Source organism: Neolamprologus multifasciatus, chromosome 23 (genome assembly GCF_963576455.1).
Source record: "Neolamprologus multifasciatus chromosome 23, fNeoMul1.2, whole genome shotgun sequence".
Taxonomy (NCBI): Eukaryota; Metazoa; Chordata; class Actinopteri; order Cichliformes; family Cichlidae; genus Neolamprologus; species Neolamprologus multifasciatus.
This window is the reverse complement of record NC_140460.1, coordinates 5790981-5813579: the sequence shown is the minus strand read 5'-3', so window position 1 is coordinate 5813579 and position 22599 is coordinate 5790981. Positions and strand designations below refer to the sequence as shown.

Sequence of the window (22599 nt, the reverse complement as noted above, 5' to 3'; positions counted from 1 at the left end):
TAAAAAAAGAAGAAGAAGAAGAAGAAGAAGACCAAGTTAAGTGTGTTATGTTTAGATTCTGAGTAAGCAATGCTTTACAAGCAAGTACAAGCAATGTGACAACAGTGGCGTAAAAAAGCAGAAATGTCAAGAAATGCAAATAACCCCAAAATCTGTCTTTTGTTTAGGTTTAAGGTTTGATTAACGTCCACTTATTAGACATAAGTGCTATAAATTCACTGCACCTCAGTGCTACATGGAAAGTGAAACTGCACAGTCCTGCTGACGTGATCACCCTCTTTCACTCCATCAGTCCACATAGGCACAGTTACACAATTTCATGAAATTCAAAGACAAAGAACACTGGGTACAAACAATACCTTATTTAATCAGGCTATTTAATATTAACGAAATGAAAGCGCTTATTTAAAATCAAAATTTGTCTCCTAAATTAAAGGTTTCAAACTCACCCAGTAAGGTGTACCTGAAATGTCCAATAAGTGTTTTTAAGTCTATTTAAACTTTGTCAAGTGACACAATAGACCAGTCTTTGAGGAACCCAATGTAAACAAAACACTTGTGACAATGAAAAAGCATTTTATTGGTAGTACAACCATTAGTGAAGGCTTTTCTTCAGCCATGTAAAACTGATCGTGTTCTCTGTATTGATAATGGGTCAAACTGAAAGAAAATTGCATGTTTAATAAAGTGCAAATATTTTCTCCATACTGATGCAATCAAAAACACACCTGGCTGTTCACTGCTTTAACCTTCACAAAGGTATTATGATTTCACAACAAAGCTCAGATTGCGTGAACAATTTCAAAATACTTTGTTGTCTCTTCACTTTCTTTGAAAGTGAATATTTTCTGTGCATTTTTCAAAGTCTGAGATAAAGCCTATCTGTGTGAACAGCAGATCTCCTGTCCATTCTTCTGACATCCTGCCTTAAGGGAACAGGGGTGTGCAACACAATAGTCCTGCAGAAGCCAGAAACATATTATTGCCATCCCACAGACCTGACAACCTCTCTTATGCCAGTCTCATCTGTGCCATATGTTACGCCTATGTTGTTCCCACATGATTCAGTGGATAAAGTTGCCCATCTGATGCAATTTGAGCAGAAGGTTGTGCGTAATGTCGAATGTGGTGAAACTTATCCCCACGGCAACGGGCCCTTTCACCCAGTTCATGCTCAGGCCTTTGTACAGTCCGCGTATAACTCCCTCGTGAGTCACGATCTCACGCATGGTTCCCAGAATGGTGCCGTAGGACGAACCGGTAACTCCGGCTGTCTGCATGCGCCGACGTACCACATCCAGGGGGTACGAAGCCGACTGTCCAATCAGGCCTGCACAGGCACCGAATGCCAAGCGCTCATAAGGGTAAGGCTGGGATCGCTTTGTCTTCTCTGAATTGAGAAAAACACCAACAGAGAAATGCATGAAAGACTTGATAAGTGAAAAAACAGATGTATGTATGTTTTCCACTTTACTGATTTGAAACGAAAAAGCCTCAATTGTCAGTACCTGAATGTAATTTTTTGAGGGTCTCGTAGGTAAAGAAAGTAATTCCTGCATATGGGATAACACCTAAAATAGTGGGGGTGAAGCCTCGGTAAAGTGTCCTGACACCCTCCTCCTGGGAGATCCGCACAAAGACATGCATGATGTTACTGTACCTGTTGAAGGAAACACATGGCAGGCAAGACATCATTCACCAAGCTGACACAAACCTTTTTGTGTTGTGTGATACTGTAACATTCAGCAAACAATGAACTGTGCTTCATCCATTCCACTGGGAAAGACATGGAGAGGTACACTTTTGCGTGTCATCACAATTGTTAGGTACTTACATTTCTCTGGCAGTCACTGCCATCCTGGCTCGTACCGTGTCCAGTGGATAGGTAAGCATAGCAGCAGTCGTGCCAGCCAGAGACCCAGCCAGGAAACGTGGAAAAGGAGGCAGAGCTCTGAAACAACCAGGATAATAGTATATAGACAGAATGAGCAAGCTAAAATCAAAGAAACACACTAATAATGCTAGATTCTCTCTGATGCTGTATTTCCGCGTCAGAAATTTTGACCTGACGATGGATCGGATTTGACAAAACTCTATTAAGAGTTTCAAGATAGATTGCCAGTAATAAGAACCCAATAACAAACAAAGTGAGTGATTTATAGTGACATCTCTAGAATCCTCCTGCTAGCACAGCTAAAAACTAGACAGGCTTATAAACTGTAAATATAGTGTATGGATATAAATTGCTTACTCACTTGCCCTGGAAGCCGTAGCAGCTCCCCAGCAGTCTTTTGTACTGTTCATGTGAGCAGAACTGAATGGCAGCATAGGGCATGACCCGCACCATGGTCGCAGAGTTTCCCCTCCACAGACTGAACAGCCCACCCTCGATGTATGTAGAGTAAATGACCCTGAAAGCCTCCTAGGTTAGGAACAAGGGTAGAGTCCGGTCACGTTTTCCGCACCTAATCATCTTATCACGACCAGGCTAACGACATGATATAGTCAAGCTAACCAAGCTTACGAAAATGTGTGCAACTTGAGAATAAGAACATATAGAATATTAGCGCTGCAGCAGTCTTCTAGCTAATGGTAGCATTCTTTATTACTGATGTATTTACTGCTTATAAATCAAAAAAATAACTGTTTCATCTGTAAAATACATTTGAGACAACGATACCGCTTGGTCCTGAATGTACTAGAGACTAAGGCGATGTTTTAACATTATTTACTTTGCATGTTTTTGTGCTACCTAAATCAAAAATACTCTGCTGCTAATGTTTCAAAATGAAGAAAAGCAGGCGACTACTCCTATGCAAAAATCCACAACACTCCTTTGTTTGTTATTTGTATTTTCTTATCATTAAATCATGAATTAACCTGCGTCAATCTGCAACTTATCAGTTCCTGACTCACTGATAGGACAGACGCCTGAACTCACCTTAGCTGAGAATCTCTTTGAGGACACTGTGAATAAACAACAGAGACACAGTGAACCTCAAGGTTAAAAAATACACACTCTCCCACATAAGTTAAACATCTACTAAGAGGATTAGTAATTAGTCACGAACACTTAGCAAGAACTCTGGTACGAACAGAAAAACAGTGGCTGCATTTATGGTGACAACTAATACACAAAACAGAGGTTAAGTCGCTAACATGCCAACCTATATTCTTTCCATATTTGCCACATTGTCACACTTGCCTTGGAAAATTATTTTGGTGCGATCCAGAGGTGCAATAACTGTTTTGGCGACAGCTCCGGCAAACGCACCACATAACAGGGATTCCAGAGGAGACCAGCTAGGCCTCATATCCTGTTTGAAAACATTTTCTTATTTAGTGCTGACGTTACCATAACTTCCCATTTCTTCAAAATATTACGCTGGCTTTTAATGGAGAACCAAAAAAGAAAAGTTTAATTGTTTATCTGGGTTTATTTAGCTTTCTAATCCTCATGAACTGCATAAGAAACATCACATGTTTATTAGCACGTAGGCTCCCACGTTTATGCGACAGCAGAAATCTGCATTTTGGTTAGAGACAAAAATTTCACAGTTATGAAAGAATCACAAAAGGTAATAATTCACAAGACCAGGAGCTGTTTGTGTGTACAAGACCGTGAAGTGAGTGGGACTGTTGAACCCAATAAACACTCCCAACTGATAAGAAGAGCATTTGAACTGAAGAACAAAGACGCTGCATTATTATTACTATGATGATTGCAGATTTAACTGCTGTAATTTAACTTTAGCAAATAAAATAAAAACCTGTATTTCAGGTTCAGTATTTTAAAACTGACTTTGTACTGGTGTTCAATAAGGAAACAAAAGCTTTAGGCCATTAAAAATCCACTATTACAGCAATCCTAACCATGTGAAACTACTGGAAATATGAATAATTATTCTGGTTACTCAATATTATCCACTCCATTGCTTTGTAAACAAAGACCAGCTTTGGATTATGTGGCAACTCTCTGCTATTTAAAGCACACAGCAGAAGACACTTGTCCTTCAGATGGTGTTATAAGGAAGACTGTACTAGATCGCACAATAACAACAGCACTTCCGTATAACTGAACTGGATTTGAGAGAGTTGCAAGGCAGGCTTTGTTTCAGGTTTTATCATAATCATAAATGAATCTTTTGTTTATTTATTTAGTTTCGCAGCTGGTGCCTTTAAAAAATGCTGCTGTAATGCTCATTACCTGATGTGACTGACTAATAGATGACAGGCAGGATGTGATGATCACAGACTGCAAAAATATTAGTTTGTATGCAGTTTTAAACGTGTTTATACACAGTCATTAGGCTTGATATGGACTCATATTTTGACTCTTCTTCTGTAAACAAGATGACTCAAACTTTAAATCCCAACCCCACCCTGGCATGCTCAAACACGACTGTATAATCAATCACCTGTTTTCAAGTTTAAGGCATGAATAGAAACAAATCCTCACCTTTGCTTGGCTGGCTGGTGGCAAAGTCAACACAGTGGCCTGAGCCACTGGCAGCCTGTGCTGACGGTCCTGCAAACGATGGGCCATGTCTCCCTTTTAAGGGTTACCAAGGGCTGCCAAACACCCGACTGCTCATTCAATAAAGAAAACAAAACACTGCAGACAAAGAGAAATATAGAGAAATATGTCAAGGATATGACAGTTGAGTTCAACACTACACAGCCCCTTGTGTCGCAGTCCCTCTCTATATGTACTTGACGCGAGTACGTGCTTGCACGCACGCCCATGTTCTGCACAAACAGTCTGGCTTGTAAACAGAGTATTGCATTACCGAGGATCGATCCATCGCTATTCTCCATCACTGATCCAAGTAATACTAATCATCACAATTGCTGATTATTCTCTAAAACTGACCCAACAACTTAGTGACCGCACCTCGAATCAAATGAATAAACTGCGCCTTATCCATACAAACAGTGCATAAACAAGCTTGTGTAACCTAAGTTCAGTTAAATCTATTTGCACGACGACTGATTATCTCATTTGTTACCTTCGTCTGTGTTCAAAAAGGACTCCGTGTTTGGAAATCTTCAACGTGATAAATCAGTCTGACCTGGTGTCTGATGCACACATGTGTTGTGTTCTCGCACAAACTTGGACCTTGAACACGCTTCGAGGTCTTTCTGCACGTCTTCTCACGATGTTGACGTTTCTAGAATACACAAAATACACAAGTGTCAAGCAGCGCAAAGGGTGTTAATCCTTTAAAAATGACGTCTGGGTGAAAACTGCACTCGGAGCAGCACCCTGCTTCTACGCAGGAGATTATTTGGGCTTTTCAGCGTCTTATAGAAAAATTAGGACGGCTTATAACATTATTTTGACTACAATACCCAAGAGCTAATATAGGTGTTGTAGTAAAGTCTCGCGAGATTGGCCACAACATTGGGTTGCCAGGTTTTGCCAACATTTTTAATAGTCACTACATTTTTGTACATTGTGTACATTTTCTTTTCTTTTTTTTTTTTTGACGTTTAAATTCTGTTACAATCATTTTCTTCATCGCCTTTGTGTCCCGTTTAATTTAGTTTATTGGAAAAAAATGTTTACATTCTTCAAGAATATTTGTTTGGACTGCTCAGTTTACCTGACTAACAGGCTCAAACAAATAAAAAACTAAAACAAAAGGCAGGAATAATCAAATGTGCTGTTTGAAAATGGGCTCAAATACTTACCACAACTCCAAATTGACTGATTAATTAAATAATTTGTCTACTGATCAGTTGATCCTCCCAGGAAACAACTTACCCCCTAAATAACTTGCTGCATGTCAACTTAGAATAGATATTTTTTGTGAGTTCACATGGAAGCTTGGAAGAGCTGTGTTTGATGTGTAAAGCCATACTTTGTCAGGCACAGGGAAAGAAAACTTAATATATTGAATACGAGTAATACATCACAAGTTACAGCCTGATATTGATATTTAAGCAACGGTGTCTGAAGTAAAATGCAATTAGATAAAGTATTTACTTCTACTAAACTCATCGTGATTTTAGTTAGTAGTCAAACATAATGTAAGGTTTACTAAACAGTGTAAACGAAACAGGAGTAGTGAGCAGCTCTTTCTACATGGCCGAACCTGGCAACCCGCCAGTCTGGCCGTAGCGCTGAAAAACTTGTTGTTGTCTGGGAAAATGGCGTCAAACGTAGAGGCCCCGGAGCGCTGGTACCTCGCCCTTTTAGGCTTTGCGGAGCATTTCCGAACTTCCAGTCCGCCTAAAATACGACTCTGTGTGCACTGTCTACAGGCCGTGTTTCAGTTTAAGCCCCCGCAGAGGATCGAGGCTAGAACACATCTTCAGCTTGGCTCGGTTCTCTACCACCACACCAAGAACAGCGAGCTGGCCCGCAACCACTTGGAGAAAGCGGTGAGGGACGTTTGATCTGGGAAAGAGCGGGGATGCTGCGGAGAAGGGGACGGGTGTAGGCCGCAGGGAGCGAAAACGGTGAACGGCGGAAGTCTTTAAATCGCTGTTTATTCGGGAAGGTTTGATTCGTAAAGGGATGAAGAAATAACGTCAGTTCGTGTCTGATTTGATCAGCTGTTTGTTAGATAGCCATCCGAGTCTTAGACTTTCGCTCTTTCTTTGCTGTTAGCTTAAAAAGCTACTATCAGCGTTTAATGTTGTCAGAAACGACAGCAAATGCGACGCCGCCAACATTTTCTGTCTTTTGCTTTGCAGTGGTATATATCTCAGCAAGTTCCTCAGTTTGAAGATGTCAAGTTTGAAGCTGCCAGCATTTTGTCAGAACTCTTTTGCCAACAGGTAAGCCATTCTATTTGAAGGTAAGGTCATTATAATATTTGTTTGTTTTTTACTGCTTATCGTAGGACATTTTAATTTCTGTATTTAAAAAAACAGATATGCCTTGTGGTCTTTGTTATTGACTTTTAACTATTGATTCTGCAAATTGATTTTCAGAATTTGGTGGACTCTGCAAAACCCCTGCTGCGCAAAGCCATCCAGATTTCACAACAAACACCATACTGGCACTGCAGATTGTTGTTCCAGCTGGCGGTATGTATTAAGTACAATGAGTATCAATGTTTCCCCCTAGGGTATTACTTTACTCATGCGAGATATTTTGATAAGCAGGTATAATAGTGTTCTCTTAATATTAATAAACTTAATAAATCCAATATGAGAGCTTTTTGAACTATATTGGTTAGAGTCTAGAGTTTGTGTCTATAATAAAAAAATTAAAATAAAAAAAAACGTCCCAGTAGATAACTGTGTTCCTTCATTGTTTTCATTTATTCATTGTTTATTAATTGTGTCTCTTAGCAACTTCATACACTGGAGAAAGACTTGGTGTCAGCATGTGACCTTTTGGGAGTTGGAGCTGAGTACGCCCGAGTGGTGGGCTCCGAATATACCAGGTAAATAGATGTACCTGTCTTCTGTTAATTGCATTTAAGGCTTTGAGCGGGTAGCTGGAGGTTTCTTAGGTCTCTTAAAAAGTTTAGTCATAAGAAAGTGGATTATGAAACTCTTGACAACACAGCTGACACAGTCCTACTTTGCCACAGACACTGGTGCGTAATAGAGGAAATTTCATACATGTTTGTCAGATTTTTATATTTAAACTCTGTGTTTGTGCTCAGTTTACTTTGATCATGTAAACAATATACAGGAGTTCATTTGCCAAAGAACAGGAAAAAATAGTGTAATGCAAAATAATGCCAAATACATTTCATAATCGCTTAACCTGTTCTGAGTCACGTCCATATTTGCTCAGACATAGAAACAGGTATTGTGTTAAGAGAAATAAAGTATTAGTGAAGTAAGGATACAAAAATCAGATTGTCTGTCTTCCTAAACTCACCTGACTTGTTCTTGCTTTTCAGGGCATTGTTTCTCCTTAGTAAAGGAATGGTGAGTATTTTGTCATGCTTCACTTTGTAGGGCTATAGAGTTGTAATATACACTATATTAAATAGTGCATACAATAACAGTTTGTTTTGTTGTCGTTTTGTTTCAGGGTTTATTTGTTTGTTTTTAACACAATACTAATGGCATTACAGTGCAAGTTAAAATAAACAAAAAGCATTTTTGATTGTGTTAATATTGTCCAATCTTCTAGTTGCTGCTAATGGAGAGAAAGCTTGGGGAGGTGCATCCTCTTCTCACACTATGTGGAACTATAGTGGAAAACTGGCAGGGAAACCCAATCCAGAAGGAGTCTCTGAGGGTCTTCTTCCTTGTGCTACAGGTCACACACTACCTGGATGCTGGACAGGTAAGAGGAAAAGCAAAAACACTTGGAAAAACAAGGCTTGCTACTCTGCAATTATTCTATTATCTGAATAAATGTGGAGGGAGCCATAACTTCAACTTTAGTGGTTATTAGGACATAAAAACTGTGTGTATCGAATCATCTGTTACATTTAATTAAAAACTAGTTAATAAGGTTTAAAAGCTTGTTAAAGCCTTACTAAACGCTCAGTCCTGAATGCTGACATTATAAGTGTTTCTGTCTTATCCCACCAGAGCACTGGGATAAGATTTATTTAATGGTTACGGTGACAAAACTGAAACAAAACTCAACAAATACTTGCCCATTGCACAGACTGCATGCATGGGTCAGTGCAATTGACAGTTGCAGTATTTACCATTTCAGAGTCCTGCCAGAGATTTCTGTTGCAGATTATTTTTAAGCTTTGTAAACTATGTTTCTCCTGTAACATCGGTAGGATTATGAAAGTTTTAATGTTCATGTATTCAAATGTTGATTTTTAGTGGCATAGGTAGAGGTATATCTGTGTGCTAAATGCTACAAAGAGGTATGACAGATATTAATGAACATTTCCAGGTGAAGAGCGTGAAGCCGTGTTTGAAGCAGCTGCAGCAGTGTATCCAAACCATCTCCACACTCCATGATGATGAAATTCTGCCGAGCAACCCAGCTGACTTGTTCCACTGGCTGCCCAAGGAACATATGTGTGTCCTCGTATATTTGGTAATGGCGCGTTTCTTTCCATAACTTGAAATTCGCTTAAAGTTTTAACCTCAGCATGACTTTTAGAGGTTGGTTTCTTACTTTTAATGTATATAGTCCGTTTTGGTTGTCCTCCAGTTTATGACCCTGTTTACACTTGGCGTTAAGTGGCTGATGTGATGTGATTGCATCTTGGGGAGTCGCATCACAAATGGGTTTTAGAAAAGTGTAAATTACCACAAATATGCAATTTTTTTATTTTTTATTTTTATATTCGCTTCATTTACTTAAACCATTTGGCAGAGTGGACTGGAACACATATAACCGTATATATTTTGTAGTATAAACACTATTAAGTCTCCAAAAAGGACATAAGAGGAAAATCTGTGATAAATTTGGGATCTAATGATCCTTATTTGTCTTGTTTCTGCACTCCTTTGAAAGTTGCAAAATTCTTTATTGTAAAACTTTGATTACCAATAAATCTTGTCCTTGACCAGTGATAGCTAGACGTTAAAACCCCACAGGAAAAACTCCTAATGCGTCAGTGGAACACATGATAGCAAGAGGTTTAAATATTCTGTCTGCTTGTAGTCAGATAGCCTGAGATCGTTAACAGTCCAAGGTAAACATCTGCTGTAAAATGTTTTTCAACTGCTGACACAGATATTTCCAGCTGGTTTGCAGGTGATCTGTAGTTTTAATTTGCAGTGGAAACGCAACTACATTTAAAAATGTAGATATCAAAAGTGAAGAGCTTGAAAGCTTCTGGGACTATAGTTTGGGAAGAGGGAATTTGACTGTACTGTTAACTGTATTTTCTTTTCATTTTACAGGTGACCGTCATGCACTCCATGCAAGCAGGCTATCTGGAGAAAGCCCAGAAGTACACAGACAAAGCTCTTATGCAACTAGAGAAGCTAAAAAGTGAGTTAAAATATTCACACTGTTTATAAGACAAACAGAAAACACACCTGTACACTACACTACTACTTTTGTCAATTTTGTCCTTTGTGTCTTTTATGCTCCAGTGTTGGACTGCAGCCCTATCCTATCTACCTTTCAAGTCATTCTACTGGAACACATAATCATGTGCCGACTTGTCACAGGCCACAAGGCCACTGCATTACAAGAGGTATATTGTTTCTGTTTCTATGGCCAGTTATTGAGTTTTGTTTTCTATTTAAAGCATGCTATTATGCTTCCTTCCACCTTTTATCCCTGAACTCTTCTAGTGTATCTTTACAGAATTCACTGTTCGAAAGAATGTTTTTATTTTTTATCTTTAATTGGACCCTTGGTGCAGCCCCTCTGTGCGTCCTCTATATGAAGCAAGTCATTTGAAAACCACCTTCACTTAAGGCTGCTTTTCTTCTGATTAACTTCCCTGGAAACTGAGCATGTAGAGCAGCTTGATGACTTTTTGTATAAACACAGACATCATTATTTCAAATTTTGACCATTCTTAACATGTGCATGCATCATTTTGACAATATATGTGGCAGAAAACAAGAAAAGTATAATAGATTGACTTATGTGTTCTGTTAAAAAGCATATAGTCATGTCCAGTGCCTTTGGAATCTTATTTTTGTTGCAGGTTATATTTTAAAATAATTTGCATATTTCAATGGTCCTGTGAAAACGAAGTCTCTGTTCTGTCCCTCTAGATTTCACAGGTGTGTCAGCTGTGCCAACAGTCCCCCAGGTTATTCACCAACCATGCTGCTCAGCTTCACACACTATTGGTGAGCATTTTCAGCCAAAACCCTTTTTAAGTTGTCTAAACGCTGTGCTTAATGAACGTGTTACCAATACCATATAAGACAAAAGTTACAGAACACGGCTTCAAATTTAAGGAACTATAAAAACGACTTGCAAAAAAAAAAAAGAAAGAAAAAAGCTTTAGTCTAATTCCTGTTTTTTGGGTTGTTTTTTTTTTTTTTTCTTTCAAATAATAAGTCTAAAAGATCTCATCTTCTGTCCTTCCCATATCACAGGGTCTGTACTGTATCTCAGTAAACTGTATGGATAATGCAGAAGCACAGTTTACTACAGCTTTGCGGGTGAGTATGTGACAATTTGTTTGTTTTCAGTTGCTGTAACAGTTCTCGCATCTTCTCATCTTATAAGAAGCATTTAGACTGAACATTTCTAGGGACTCCCTGCGGGTAGCTAGCTACAGGGCAGCTCCCGCGAGAACTACATAGCTTACAGGTCTCTGTTATTTATTCTATTTTTTTCCCCCTTATTGCACGTCCACCACCGATAGGAATGCTAATGCGACTTATTATCCAGTGGGTAGTTGACATAGCAACAGCTACAATAACAACAACAAGACAGAGGCCCTGAACATAGCTGTGTGCTTGTTGTTTGTCATGGGTTTGGTTATAATTACAGAGTTAGAAAGCAGATGTGTGGTTGAAAGCACTTAACATTAATGTAAAAAAAAAAATTAAAGTACCTTTTCCTTCAAAAGTTTTTAGAATTGTGAAAAAGTTCCTCCATTTCAAACACTTCAATGCTGTCTTGCAGCGACTTCTTTTCTCATCTAAATTATGTCCACATGTCTTCTTGTGTTTCAGCTCACCACACACCAGGAACTGTGGACATACATTGTAACCAACTTGGCCAGCGTCTACATAAGGGAAGGCAACCGACACCAGGAGGTCAGTTCATAATAATGAGTTGCGTCTTTTAATTACATTAGTGAAATGTAGTGGGCTGCGGGTTAATTCGATGCCTGGCTGAATAAATACTTTTGGCCTGTCCTCGTATACATGGTGTTGCCATTACATTCTCCGTCCACCAGGGAGCACTGATGAGTTAAATGTTCAAGGGAAAAAGGTTCATTCAGCATAGTTAGAACTACATTGTATCCCAGTTCTACCACATCTAGGAGATTAAAGTCATTTCAAAAATAAACATTATGGCTTTGAGACAAAGGGGCAAAAAAAGATTTGTTATTCAATTTGCAATGCTTAACATTACTTCTTTTTTTTTTTTTTTTTGTCTTTTTCTTAATTTCCTCAGCTGTACAGCCTTCTTGAGAGAATAAACCCAGACCATAACTTTCCCGTAAGGTAAGAGCCATGTTTTATGTTCAACACAAGAAAATACATGAAATTACAATATTAATTCAGACTCTAAAATATACACCCTTTGACTTTTCTCTTTTCATTCAGCTCCCACTGCCTCCGTGCTGCTGCCTTCTACATCAGGGGACTCCTGTCTTTCTTTCAGGGACGGTACAACGAGGCAAAGTACGGCACATTTTTTTCATTTTTTTCAAGCATGCACACCCAAAAACACACCCTGCGCCGTTGCATAATTTTATTTCTTTGTCTTGAAGACGGTTCCTAAGAGAAACCTTGAAGATGTCTAATGCTGAGGATTTGAACAGACTGACAGCATGCTCCCTTGTTCTGCTGGGCCACATCTTCTACGTATTGGGCAACCACAGAGTAAGACTAAATACTTGGCAAATGGGGCTAATGCTCACACTAATGGTAACCTGATAGATCTGAAGAACATAGTCACTAAGTAGAACGTTTTATCTCATATTTTTAAATCGGAACAAAGTAAGAAAAAAACGACTCGCCTGTCTAATCTCACTCCCTTTTTGCTGTTTAATGTTGCAGCTGGAGCCTCATTCGTTGAATTGTTTGTACATTTTGCCCATAAAAGGAACAGAATGAACAGTGATACATTGTCTTGGTTTATGAAACTGCTCTCATATTCATCGCACTTAACCAAATTTGCATGGACCCGTGACAGCCCATAACATTAGTTTGTGGCTACTGAGTCATTTGCTGGTCGATACAGAAAAGCATAGTTCTGCTTGTTAGTTGAGTCTCGGGCAAAGTAAAACAACTAACAGAGAAAGGCTGCAATATGCACATGAATATTTTAAAATGTGAAATAAATGATTCAGTAATTTCTGGCCATCTCTGCTAAATATGTTTAAAAGCTGGCTCTTCCTCTGCTGATGGTTGTAGCTACAACCGTTTTAACATTTGGTTTCTTTGTCATTTGTGAGCAGATTTCTTTGTCATTTTGTTGATTGGAGGGTCCTCATTACTCTTGTACAAATAAATGAACATTGTATTTTTAAACCTACCCTTTTTTTGCGTGCATGTCTTCAAATGAGGACTGGCTTTGCAGAAAATTTGCAGACATTTTCTAAATTTCTGTCTTTTCTGTAGGAAAGTAACAACATGGTTGTACCTGCAATGCAGCTGGCCAGCAAGATCCCAGACATGTCAGTTCAGCTCTGGTCTTCAGCACTGTTGAAAGGTAGAGAATGACCTTTTCCTGTTTCTCAGTAAAACATAATTTGTTAGTTTAGAGCTGCACAGACAGTCTAATCCGTGTAGACTACTTGGCAAAACATTTTTGAGTTTATCACAGTTTCTTACAATACAAGCTTTGTTTAAAGGGTTTGACCATGTGCTGTGCTTGCAGATTTGAACAAGGCTCTTGGGAACACCATGGATGCCCATGAAGCCGCCCAGATGCACCAGAACTTTTCCCAGCAGCTGCTACAGGACCACATCGCTGCCTGCAGCCTTCCTGAGCATAACCTCATCAGTGTACGTTAAAGCAACTTGGTGTCCTAGGTTTATTGTTATCACACTGTGTTATTAATATTTTATCAAATTTTTCTTGCACCAAAAAGAAAAGAAGCTCTAAATCAACAAGATTATGGCCTTAAAGGAAAATCACAAAGACCATGATAAAAATATTTGGTATTTACATCACCAAATATTTGGTTAATTTGCTCAAGCTCAATATTTCTATTATTGTTCATCTGTTGGCCAGAAGTAAAAAGAACGTGCACAATGCATCTGTAAGCATCAGAACTTAGTTGTGATGTAACACGAGCGATGTGGTTACGCTCAGTCTGCAGAAATATGGCATGTAAACAGTAGGGGTGCAACGATACACAAAATTCACAGTTCGGTTCGGTTCGATACTTTCGATACTCATCTTTGGAAAAGAGTTTATTACAGAGAAATGTCTCTTTCCAAAATAAAAGCTATACTATACGCCTCTTCTGGGCTATATTCTCAGCAGCATATTAAACATTAGGTCCTCATAAGGAGAATCATGTGCTAACGGCTTTCTAAATGACTCGGGTAAAGTTTGTAGCATGCGTGCTGGTTGTTTTTCTCTGCTTCCACTTGTCTTTGCACTAGGATGATGTCGGCGTAAATGTGCAGTCATATTCGTTGTGTTCCCACTAGTGCTGTCAGCGTTAATCTCGTTAAAATGACATTAACGGCATAACGCGGCAAATCTCCGTTAACAAGTTACCGCGAATCGCCCCGTGCGTGGGGCTGGACGTCAACACGTTAACGAGCTAACTGCGCTAACGCACTATTCCCACCAATTGAGCATTGCGTGGCACATCCGACATACTGTTTTACTTTTGTGATGCGCTTACCATCAGGGTCATGCTTCACATGAAAACCGAGATAGTTCCAAACACCAGATCTGAATGAGGGTGGGGGAGGTTCAGTTTCGGGTAGCGTTGAGGCAGTTGCCATGTTGCAACGAGCTTAGCTTCTGTCTTGCTAGCTTGCACTGCGCTCAGTAGATCTGCACTCGACAGTGCAGCCTAGGTGGAGTAGTCGAACACAGATCCACTGAGCGCTCAACACAGACAGCATCGTCAGAAGAAAAGTTGATAAAATAAATTAAAAAAATTTGTATTGTTCGATACATATGCGAACCGAACCGAAAGCACTGTATCCAACGGTTCAATATCAATACGAGTATTGTTGCACCCCTAGTAAACAGTAGGTTTGACTGAATTAGTTGAAACGGTAAATCGGCGAGTCAGTGGACAAATCACAGATTACAGCTTTGAATTATTAGCTTGGTAGGCTTTGAATAGAAAAGGATCAAATGCATTAAGATCCACCAGTGAGAAACTGATTTGTGGTCTCAGTAAAACCAGTGGAGAACTGGTCATGTGTTAGTGCTGATAATTAATACATTTTAATTAATACTGTTTAGACTCACTTGTTTACTAGCAATTGAGTCTAAACAGATGAGGAGAAGCTCGTATTGATCACATGACTGACATAAATCTACATGTCTTTGCAGTGCTATGAGAGAGAGAGAGATGGAGACAGTTGCCTGACACAGTTTAAAGGTTCTTGTGTGGGAAATGCTACAAATAAGGCTGCAAGCGGTGTTGAACTATCAGGAAGCCAAAAATACCCATTACCATTTCCAAAATGGTATGCTAATGTTAGTTAACAATAGGCTTGTTGCTCGTTGTTTAAGTCATGATACCAACTAACTTGGAAGTTCTCGAATGTTAAATAAGAACTTAAGAATGCACAAATTTTGCTATTTTCGTCAAGCTGAGTCTGATCGCTGACCACTGCTCTGGTTAAAATTCAAACATTTTCGCCCGAGTCTGAGTGTTGATGTGTTGTAAAACATAAAATCACGCATTAGCTTCGTTCCTTTTCAATAAATGTTACATTTAATTTTCAAGAAAAATATAATCTTTTGATGATGATTTGCTGAGGAGCTGTGCTATTCAGCCAGGGAAAACCCGGCATGTTTATTGGATCGTTCAGTAAACACGATAGATGGATTTAGAGCTCTAGATAGATACAGGAAAAAGAAAAGTCTTTGAGATGATGTAATTCTTGTCCCTTTATTATATACTAAAATATTTCAAGAGATCTGTTTCAAAAACATTTAAACAGTGACCTTGAATATGACGCATAATGGCCTTTTTGAGGCTAGGCACTTTGGTGTATGGCTGCATTAACGGTTTACTTCCATCTCTCTTTCAGTGGACTGATGGCCCCCCTCCTGTCCAGATCCAAGCCCAAAACGGTCCAACCACCAGCCTTGCAAGCCTGTTATAAGGAACCTCCTGTCTAACATGTGACTGTTGATACTAAATTATCACAAGCAGCAAATTGATCCCTTCCAACCCGCTATCCAGACCACTGTAGCTTAAAAGGATTTTAACAGATGAGAGTTTGGGCCTTCACTTTATCAGCTTCTGGAGATTTCTCCCTGATTGACTGCTATTATATTTTTTAATATTGTAGAAAAGTTACAACTGCAGTTGTACAGGTATTTCATGCTCTCTGTTGATTAAAGGAGTGAAGGACACATGGTAAAAGGCTTCTTTGCCCTTCACTACATTTGCCAGGACTCTTTTCCATTTGCTGGAAAAACAAGAGGAGAGATGTGGGCAGTAAAGAAATGTAGAAGAAATTAATTTATTCATCTTGCTATTTTTGTAACTGTTGGTAAATATTTTACATCTTGCCTTTTTTGTATGAATACTGTTTTGTTTTTTGTTTTTTTCTTGCATGAAAGTTACTGATGCAGATTCCTTGTATAATAGTTTTTGACCTGCTAACAATAAACTCTTGGTAGATAACTTTTTTGCACAAAATCCACAGTAGATAAAAATAGAAACATTGTAATTTATTTTCACAGGATAATAATTTGAAAAAGTTTCCTTCTGAGAATTGACAGTATACATTGCTGCAGAATTCACTGTGCAGAAGATGCTTGGTCTGTTAACAAACAGTGTTTAAATACTTATGTGATTTGGTGGCCACTAGGTTTGCCACATGCAGTTTAAAAAAAAAAAAACACATTAAGCAATGTATTTTTGGAAGTTGCATAATATATAAATTCCTGTAGATGTATTACTTTTTACGAATCATGTTTTAACTTTTGGAGCCTTCAATAATCTTCAGATATCACAAAAAAAAGAATTTATTTTATTTTGTTCTATTTTAATTTGTCATGATAGTTCCACTAAGGGGTTTCTTTACAGTATGTTTGTATAGATTTGCCACTTGTTGAACCTTTTATTGTACAGTGACGTTTTATAAAGTCAATTTAGTAAAGTGTGACATGTATTATTTTAGCTAACCTGTGTAGGTATCTTGATGCTTGGTATTTAAAGCACTCTGTAAGGACACAGTTTAAGCTTGAGTACTTGCTATGTTCTATCCAGTTCCTATGTTTTTAATTCTTACATTGTTTTCAATAATTTTCCAATAAAAAATCTGATTGAAATTTTGCAATTGACTGTTTTACCTCACTTTGTAGACATTACATTCATTGACTTATGCTGCTAGAAGTGCTGGGTGTGCTAGAGTTAATTGTATTGAATGGTAATGCATTGTTTGCGTATTTTATATGCTTTTAGATAGTAGGAAGCAAAGCTAGGCCTTATGCCACATACACCCAAACACCCACAATGTCAAAACCACTTCTCTAATTTTGTGTAGTTCCCCCTCGTGCAGCTTTGATAGTTACTTATGACACACTGGGATGTGAGCGTAATTTCTCTGGGGTGTCCTCTGGATGTTGGCAGTGAATTCTCTGGGTCATCCTTGGTTTGGTCTCATCAGTTGGCTCCTCAGTCAACTACTCAATCCACGCCTTGGACTTGTTTTATTCTTCCTTAAAACTTTCCAAAGTACTTTTTGCAGTGTGTTGGGTTTATGGTGAGGGTGCTTGCTCTACAGCAATGTTTAGGGTGCAAGGTTTCAAAGTAACATCCACATGACATGCCATGTAATAAATGCTTTCCCAGAACAATAATTTGTCAGTGTTACCTATAGTTTGTTGTAGTGGTAAGAGTTGGTGTTAGTCTGTTTTATTACTAACCCTTAGATGGTGCTATGGTTTTCGTCCAATGTAATTTCAGAGTTAAAAAAAAAAAATGTAGCTTTTAGCACTTTTACCTAAAATAATTCTTATAAACATTTTCCCAAATTTCTAAACTAAGACTGCCATTCCTTTTTTGTCTGACTGGACAACAAACTGGACTGGTCATGCAACACGCAGCACCTGTATAAAAAAGGCCAAAGCCGACTGTACTTCCTCAGGAGGCTGAGGTCTTTCAACATCTGCAGGAAGCTCCTGAGGATGTTTTACCAGTCAGTGGTCGCAGGAGTACTTTTCTATGGCGTGGTGTGCTGGGGGAGCAGCACAGCAAAGAAGGACTCATCTAGGCTGGAGTAACTAATAAGGAAGGCTGGCTCTGTGGTCAGCATGAAGCTGGACACTCTGGTGACAGTGGCAGAGAAGAGGACCTTAAAGAAACTGATGGACATTATGAACAATGCCGGGCATCCTCTGCACACGGTCGTAAACAATCAGAGGAGCCTATTCAGCGACAGGTTGCTTCTCCCAAAGTCAAAAACCAACAGACTTAAAAACTCCTTTGTCCCACACGCCATCAAACTGTTTAACTCCTCACTGGAGGGGAGAGGGAGGAGAAACAGGGGGAGAAGGGAGGGCGGGAACAACTGAGCTGTAGGTGCTTTTCTACACTGTGCAATATTTGCAATATTTGTTTTTTGTTTTTGTTTTGTCTTTTTTTCATATATTCGACTGTGCAATAATCACTGTGCAATATACTCACTCAAATGAGCAATCCTATTAATCCATATTGTATATTCTGTATCTATATATGTGTATATGTGTATATATGGTGTATTTATGCTTATATCCTTACTCTCATTCCCCTTAATGTATCTGTAACATGCAACGTTTTCGGTGTTTTGCTACTGGAAACTGAATTTCCCGGAGGAACCCACCCGAGGGATTAATAAAGTTTCATCTAATCTAATCTAATCTAATCTCTATCTAAGACTGAATATGGCTCCTGCAATCTCACTGGAAAAATGTTCATTTGCACCTCTCAGAAGTGTCTTTAACAAGTTATGAGGCCTGTGTATAGCTAAGTATAATCTTACTCATGTATCTATCCTTTGGGATTTTCAAAGCACAAATTCAAAGCATGACAAAGGCTTAACTTTAACTGGGATTAACTGTGTAGCTATCCAACTTGTAAGGACCTTTGTACCTGCATCTCTTCCTGCACCTGTTTAATTAGTTAATACAGAAAAGTGTGACAAGACAAGGTGGCTGCTTCTGTGACTCTTTTGCTGCATGTAACAGCGCCTGTAGAGCAGCTGAAATAGTGATAAACTTGGAAAAAAACACATTGTGGTCACTATTATCCCACAGATGAAATGACAGTCAGATGGGATTATTATGAGGTCAGTTTAAACAGGCCTGCATGCTTACAGTTAAAGGGGATACCATTATAAACTCACACAACAGCTCCAAAGCTTATGGCAGTAGATTAGTAGCCTGGGTAATCTTTGTCACATGATGTGCTTCTGCCTCTGGACTGTACTTCAGCAATTGGCCAACCCAGAGAACCTCAGAAATGAGCAGTCTGAAAGAGCAGGAACTAGCCTGTATAGTGAAACACTTATGTCTGTTCAGACTCACCATAAAAATGATGGTAAAATCTGTTTTTGATGTGAATCCCACTGTAGAAGCTGACTATTAAAGGTATCTTTGTGAAATATAAAATTACTTTTAGAATATTTTCTCTGAAAGTAAAACTATTTTCAACCTTTAAAGAATATGTTAGGGACATGCTGTCTCTTTTTGTGTGTGAAAGCTTTAGAAAATATTAACTGGATCATTTTTATTTATTCTCTGAAGAATAGAAAGCCTTTTCCGAATCTTCCCCCCGAGGGTTTTAACTGTTGAACGGAAGTAAACTTCCAAGAACGTTTTGTTTTCTTTTGTTTGGTTTTGTTTTGTTAGACTTTCAGATGACCTCTGGGGAGTTTTGCTGCTGAAAATTATGACCTTCAGGAAACGTTCCAGGAATAGTGAAACATTACATGGAACTATAGACTCAAACTTTTTTTTAACAATACATAAACATGATATAATATAATCAGTTCTCAGAAAGTGGATTGTGATAGTCTCCGGTAGTCTTTTTCTCATTTCAAATATGCTTAATGGCATGTTTCTAAAAGCAATATTGCCAAAGAATCAAAGTGCAATTCTTTTCCTTCCTATTATAATTATTGCTATACACCGATTTAATGTCGGTCTAATTGTTTAAAGTTCTCATTCCATAATTCTGTTGCAATTGCTTTTACTTTCACCTCTTTTGCTGTACGTCAGTGGAGTGTGTTCAAACGCATCATTTCCTTTCTCTCTGAGCTCTTAGCATTTCCGAGGTGTGTATGAACGCAGCATGACGCCGCCTGTGTGGTGGCTCATTACATTATCTGGCAGCCGGAGTGGCAGCGGACAGAGGAGAGGGGATCCCCGGGATTTTTACACTGAAGCCAGCTAAACAGTCGCAACAGACAACTTAAAATTACGGGGGGAATTCAGCCAAGATCCTCCTAGACTCTGTAAGTTCGCGCAGCGTTATTTCATTAGTATGTAACGTAATTTAGGGTTTTTAATTTTCAATTAAAACATGACGACGACGGAAGTTTCTCTTTCGGTGTTAGCTCAGCTAACCTAAGTTAAGCTAGCTAGCGTAGCTTGATCTCAGCTAACGTGCAAGGTAATAGTATGTGTGTCGCTCAGCTACACATACACACACACTTACGTACTGAGTGCACCAGCTTCGAAAGTACAAAAATATTAACCAAACTTCCCAGCAAAACTTGTACATGGATGCACTGATATTAGTAAATAATGTAAGGGAGTGTGTTTATTCACCTAGGTTGAAGCTGCAGAACGCTGAGGTAAAACTGTCATTTTCTGTATGTAATTAACGCTCGATTGTTTGTGAATAAATTTAGCGACTGTCTGCCATCAGACTAGTGGCCGGGGAGATAGCGTTAGCAGGCTAACTTAGCTCCCTTAGCTAGCCTTGTAACACTAGCTGCTCACTTGAGACGAGGTCGGTTTCATTGTCTGTCGTGTATCGCTATTTGCACAGACATCGGTGCTACAAAAATCGCACTTTTGCCACAATATTCAAAGGAGCAAGGGCTGCAGGGTTGAGCTTATTTCCTCTAATCTCTGAAACTGATGATAATCACAATGGGCTGTTAGCTCGTGATAGTTAGCCGCTGGTTTAGTAGCCGGACAGATGGACAGGTTGTTGTTGGCAAGCCAAGTTAACGTTAGCATGCGATAGCTTGTTGTTGTTTGATGGGTTAGTTGAAAATGGGCAGCTTTTCTTTTGGGCAAAGTTGAGTCACTGAAGTTTATGAACATTATAGCCAGTATTGCCACCGGATAAGGTTAAACCTGCGGTGCCTTTTTAAACGCAGATGGGCATGGGTATGGCTTTATGAGCCATTGATCTAAGAACTTTGTCAGATTAGCTCAACCGTGAAAACCCTTTTTATGGAGGCGTAATGGTGGACGGTAATGCCTCCGTCGGGTTGGTGTGTCCACGACAGCTTGGTATCAACACCCACACCAAACCGTGGTAAACTTAAACGCCTACTTTTCTTATTTTAAACCGGAATAGGAATGTTTGTGTAAGTCAGATAAAAATCATACCACTTAATGTATGACATGAAACGTCTTACAGTCAGGTTAAGGGCACACTCTCCAGCTGCTGTACCGTTCATTTCCCGTTAAAGTCAGGCGTTTAAAGGCGTGCCTGCTATTTTAATCATTTGAGGATAATTGCGAGACGCTTCTTAATTATCAAGCCTCGCAGTCACGCTGCCTGGTCGTGTCGGAGACTTCTTTATGCTTAAAGGGGGGCCTTATCCTCAGCAATCTGGGAACTGTGGGTCATGTTATTCCAGTGGGTAAGTTAGTTTTGTTTCACTGACTTTGAGGTGTGTCTCCTAAACTGAACAGCAGTGGGCATTTATCCCCACCTTTGTTGTGCAAGTAGCCTACTGTTACTGCAAGCAAACAGTTGGCAGTCTTGGCTAGTGATTTTTTTTTTTTTTTTGCGTGGGGAGGGGGGGGGGGGGGTCTTTTATGATGGCCAAGGCCCATGATGTAACTAGACAGGCATGACTCGAGATCCTCTCATATTCTGCCACACAGGGATTGAACCATTTTAAGTTACATGTCTATTTTCCACCAACCATAAATATATTTTTGCTTTTGCCATTTTCAAGGCTCCAGGGTGCCTTGCTTGTCTTTGTCATTGTTAAGTTTATTGTGGTTAGAGTTAGCCTTGGAGTTTGCTGGTGTCTGGAACTTAATCTTATTGTAACAGTTTTTTTCCCCACTTGTGAATCTGTGAGTTGTTTAGCATGAAAGCAAAGCATCAGAATACAGTTTTTGCCCGTGGTTATGATCTTTTTAATGGTTCCAAATGAAGAGTCTTGATTTTATTTGACCATCCTTAACATTCTATTGTGAATTTATGGTAATCACCAAAACATTAAAAGGTATTGCAGCCTTTTTAATGATGACAATAGACAGTAAGTTACAGAAATTAAAGATATTCTTAGTCCTCATCCTTGAACCTTGTTCTAGTGACTTTAAGCAATACATCTTTTCAGGGTTGTATGTCTGAATTCTTCCCACTTTCCATATCTGACTGAGGTGTTTAAGATTAAAAGTCTTTAACTGTATATAATGATGATTATTTATTTATATATATTTTTTATAATACCAGTGATCAGATAAACAAACAACTGAACATTTTCGCTTTAAAACAAGAGATGTCACTATACCAGAAATGTACTAGTTGGTACCAACACCAGTAGGATTACACGATTCTTGATGCCCAAATTGATACCAAAACAACATTATTAGCGCTGTACTGTATTTTGCTTTTCTGCTGTGCTATCTGTTTCAACATTTCTATGTTTCCTTTCATTCTGCTCCAT

The 22599-nt window shown here is 38.9% G+C and overlaps 3 protein-coding genes across 5 annotated transcripts in view; 2 read left to right on the top strand and 1 right to left on the bottom strand.

Annotated features, from left to right (window-relative positions):
- Positions 1 to 6: 6 nt before the first annotated feature.
- On the bottom strand, positions 7 to 5336 carry LOC146490819 (mitochondrial coenzyme A transporter SLC25A42-like). 2 transcript variants are annotated; one of them, XM_085149980.1, is made up of 8 exons: positions 5010 to 5336; positions 4460 to 4615; positions 3206 to 3317; positions 2942 to 2967; positions 2256 to 2422; positions 1835 to 1951; positions 1509 to 1660; positions 7 to 1390 (listed from the first exon to the last, which is right to left on the bottom strand). In XM_085149980.1, exons 2-8 carry the CDS (start codon positions 4544 to 4546, stop codon positions 1065 to 1067), a joined length of 987 nt encoding a protein of 328 aa, XP_085006106.1. In that variant the 5' UTR covers positions 4547 to 4615; positions 5010 to 5336; the 3' UTR covers positions 7 to 1064. The 2 variants fall into 2 exon arrangements, with proteins under 2 accessions (XP_085006106.1, XP_085006107.1); XM_085149981.1 differs by having other exon boundaries at positions 4460 to 5336.
- A 771-nt stretch (positions 5337 to 6107) lies between these two features.
- LOC146490818 (MAU2 chromatid cohesion factor homolog) lies at positions 6108 to 17034 on the top strand. The gene is made up of 18 exons (XM_085149976.1): positions 6108 to 6387; positions 6703 to 6786; positions 6943 to 7038; positions 7306 to 7400; positions 7869 to 7896; positions 8105 to 8260; positions 8834 to 8980; positions 9796 to 9886; positions 9991 to 10094; positions 10627 to 10704; positions 10957 to 11022; positions 11542 to 11625; positions 11990 to 12039; positions 12142 to 12219; positions 12309 to 12420; positions 13162 to 13252; positions 13421 to 13548; positions 15775 to 17034. The coding sequence occupies exons 1-18, from the start codon at positions 6154 to 6156 to the stop codon at positions 15847 to 15849; spliced, it is 1797 nt and encodes a 598-aa protein (XP_085006102.1). The 5' UTR covers positions 6108 to 6153; the 3' UTR covers positions 15850 to 17034.
- A 2975-nt stretch (positions 17035 to 20009) lies between these two features.
- The window catches only part of gatad2ab (GATA zinc finger domain containing 2Ab), a 29694-nt gene continuing 27104 nt past the window's right edge, over positions 20010 to 22599 (top strand). The window contains exon 1 of one of the 2 annotated variants that reach the window (XM_085149973.1): positions 20010 to 20190. The gene's annotated coding sequence lies outside the window, so the exon portion shown is untranslated. The other variant, XM_085149974.1, reaches the window with a different exon arrangement.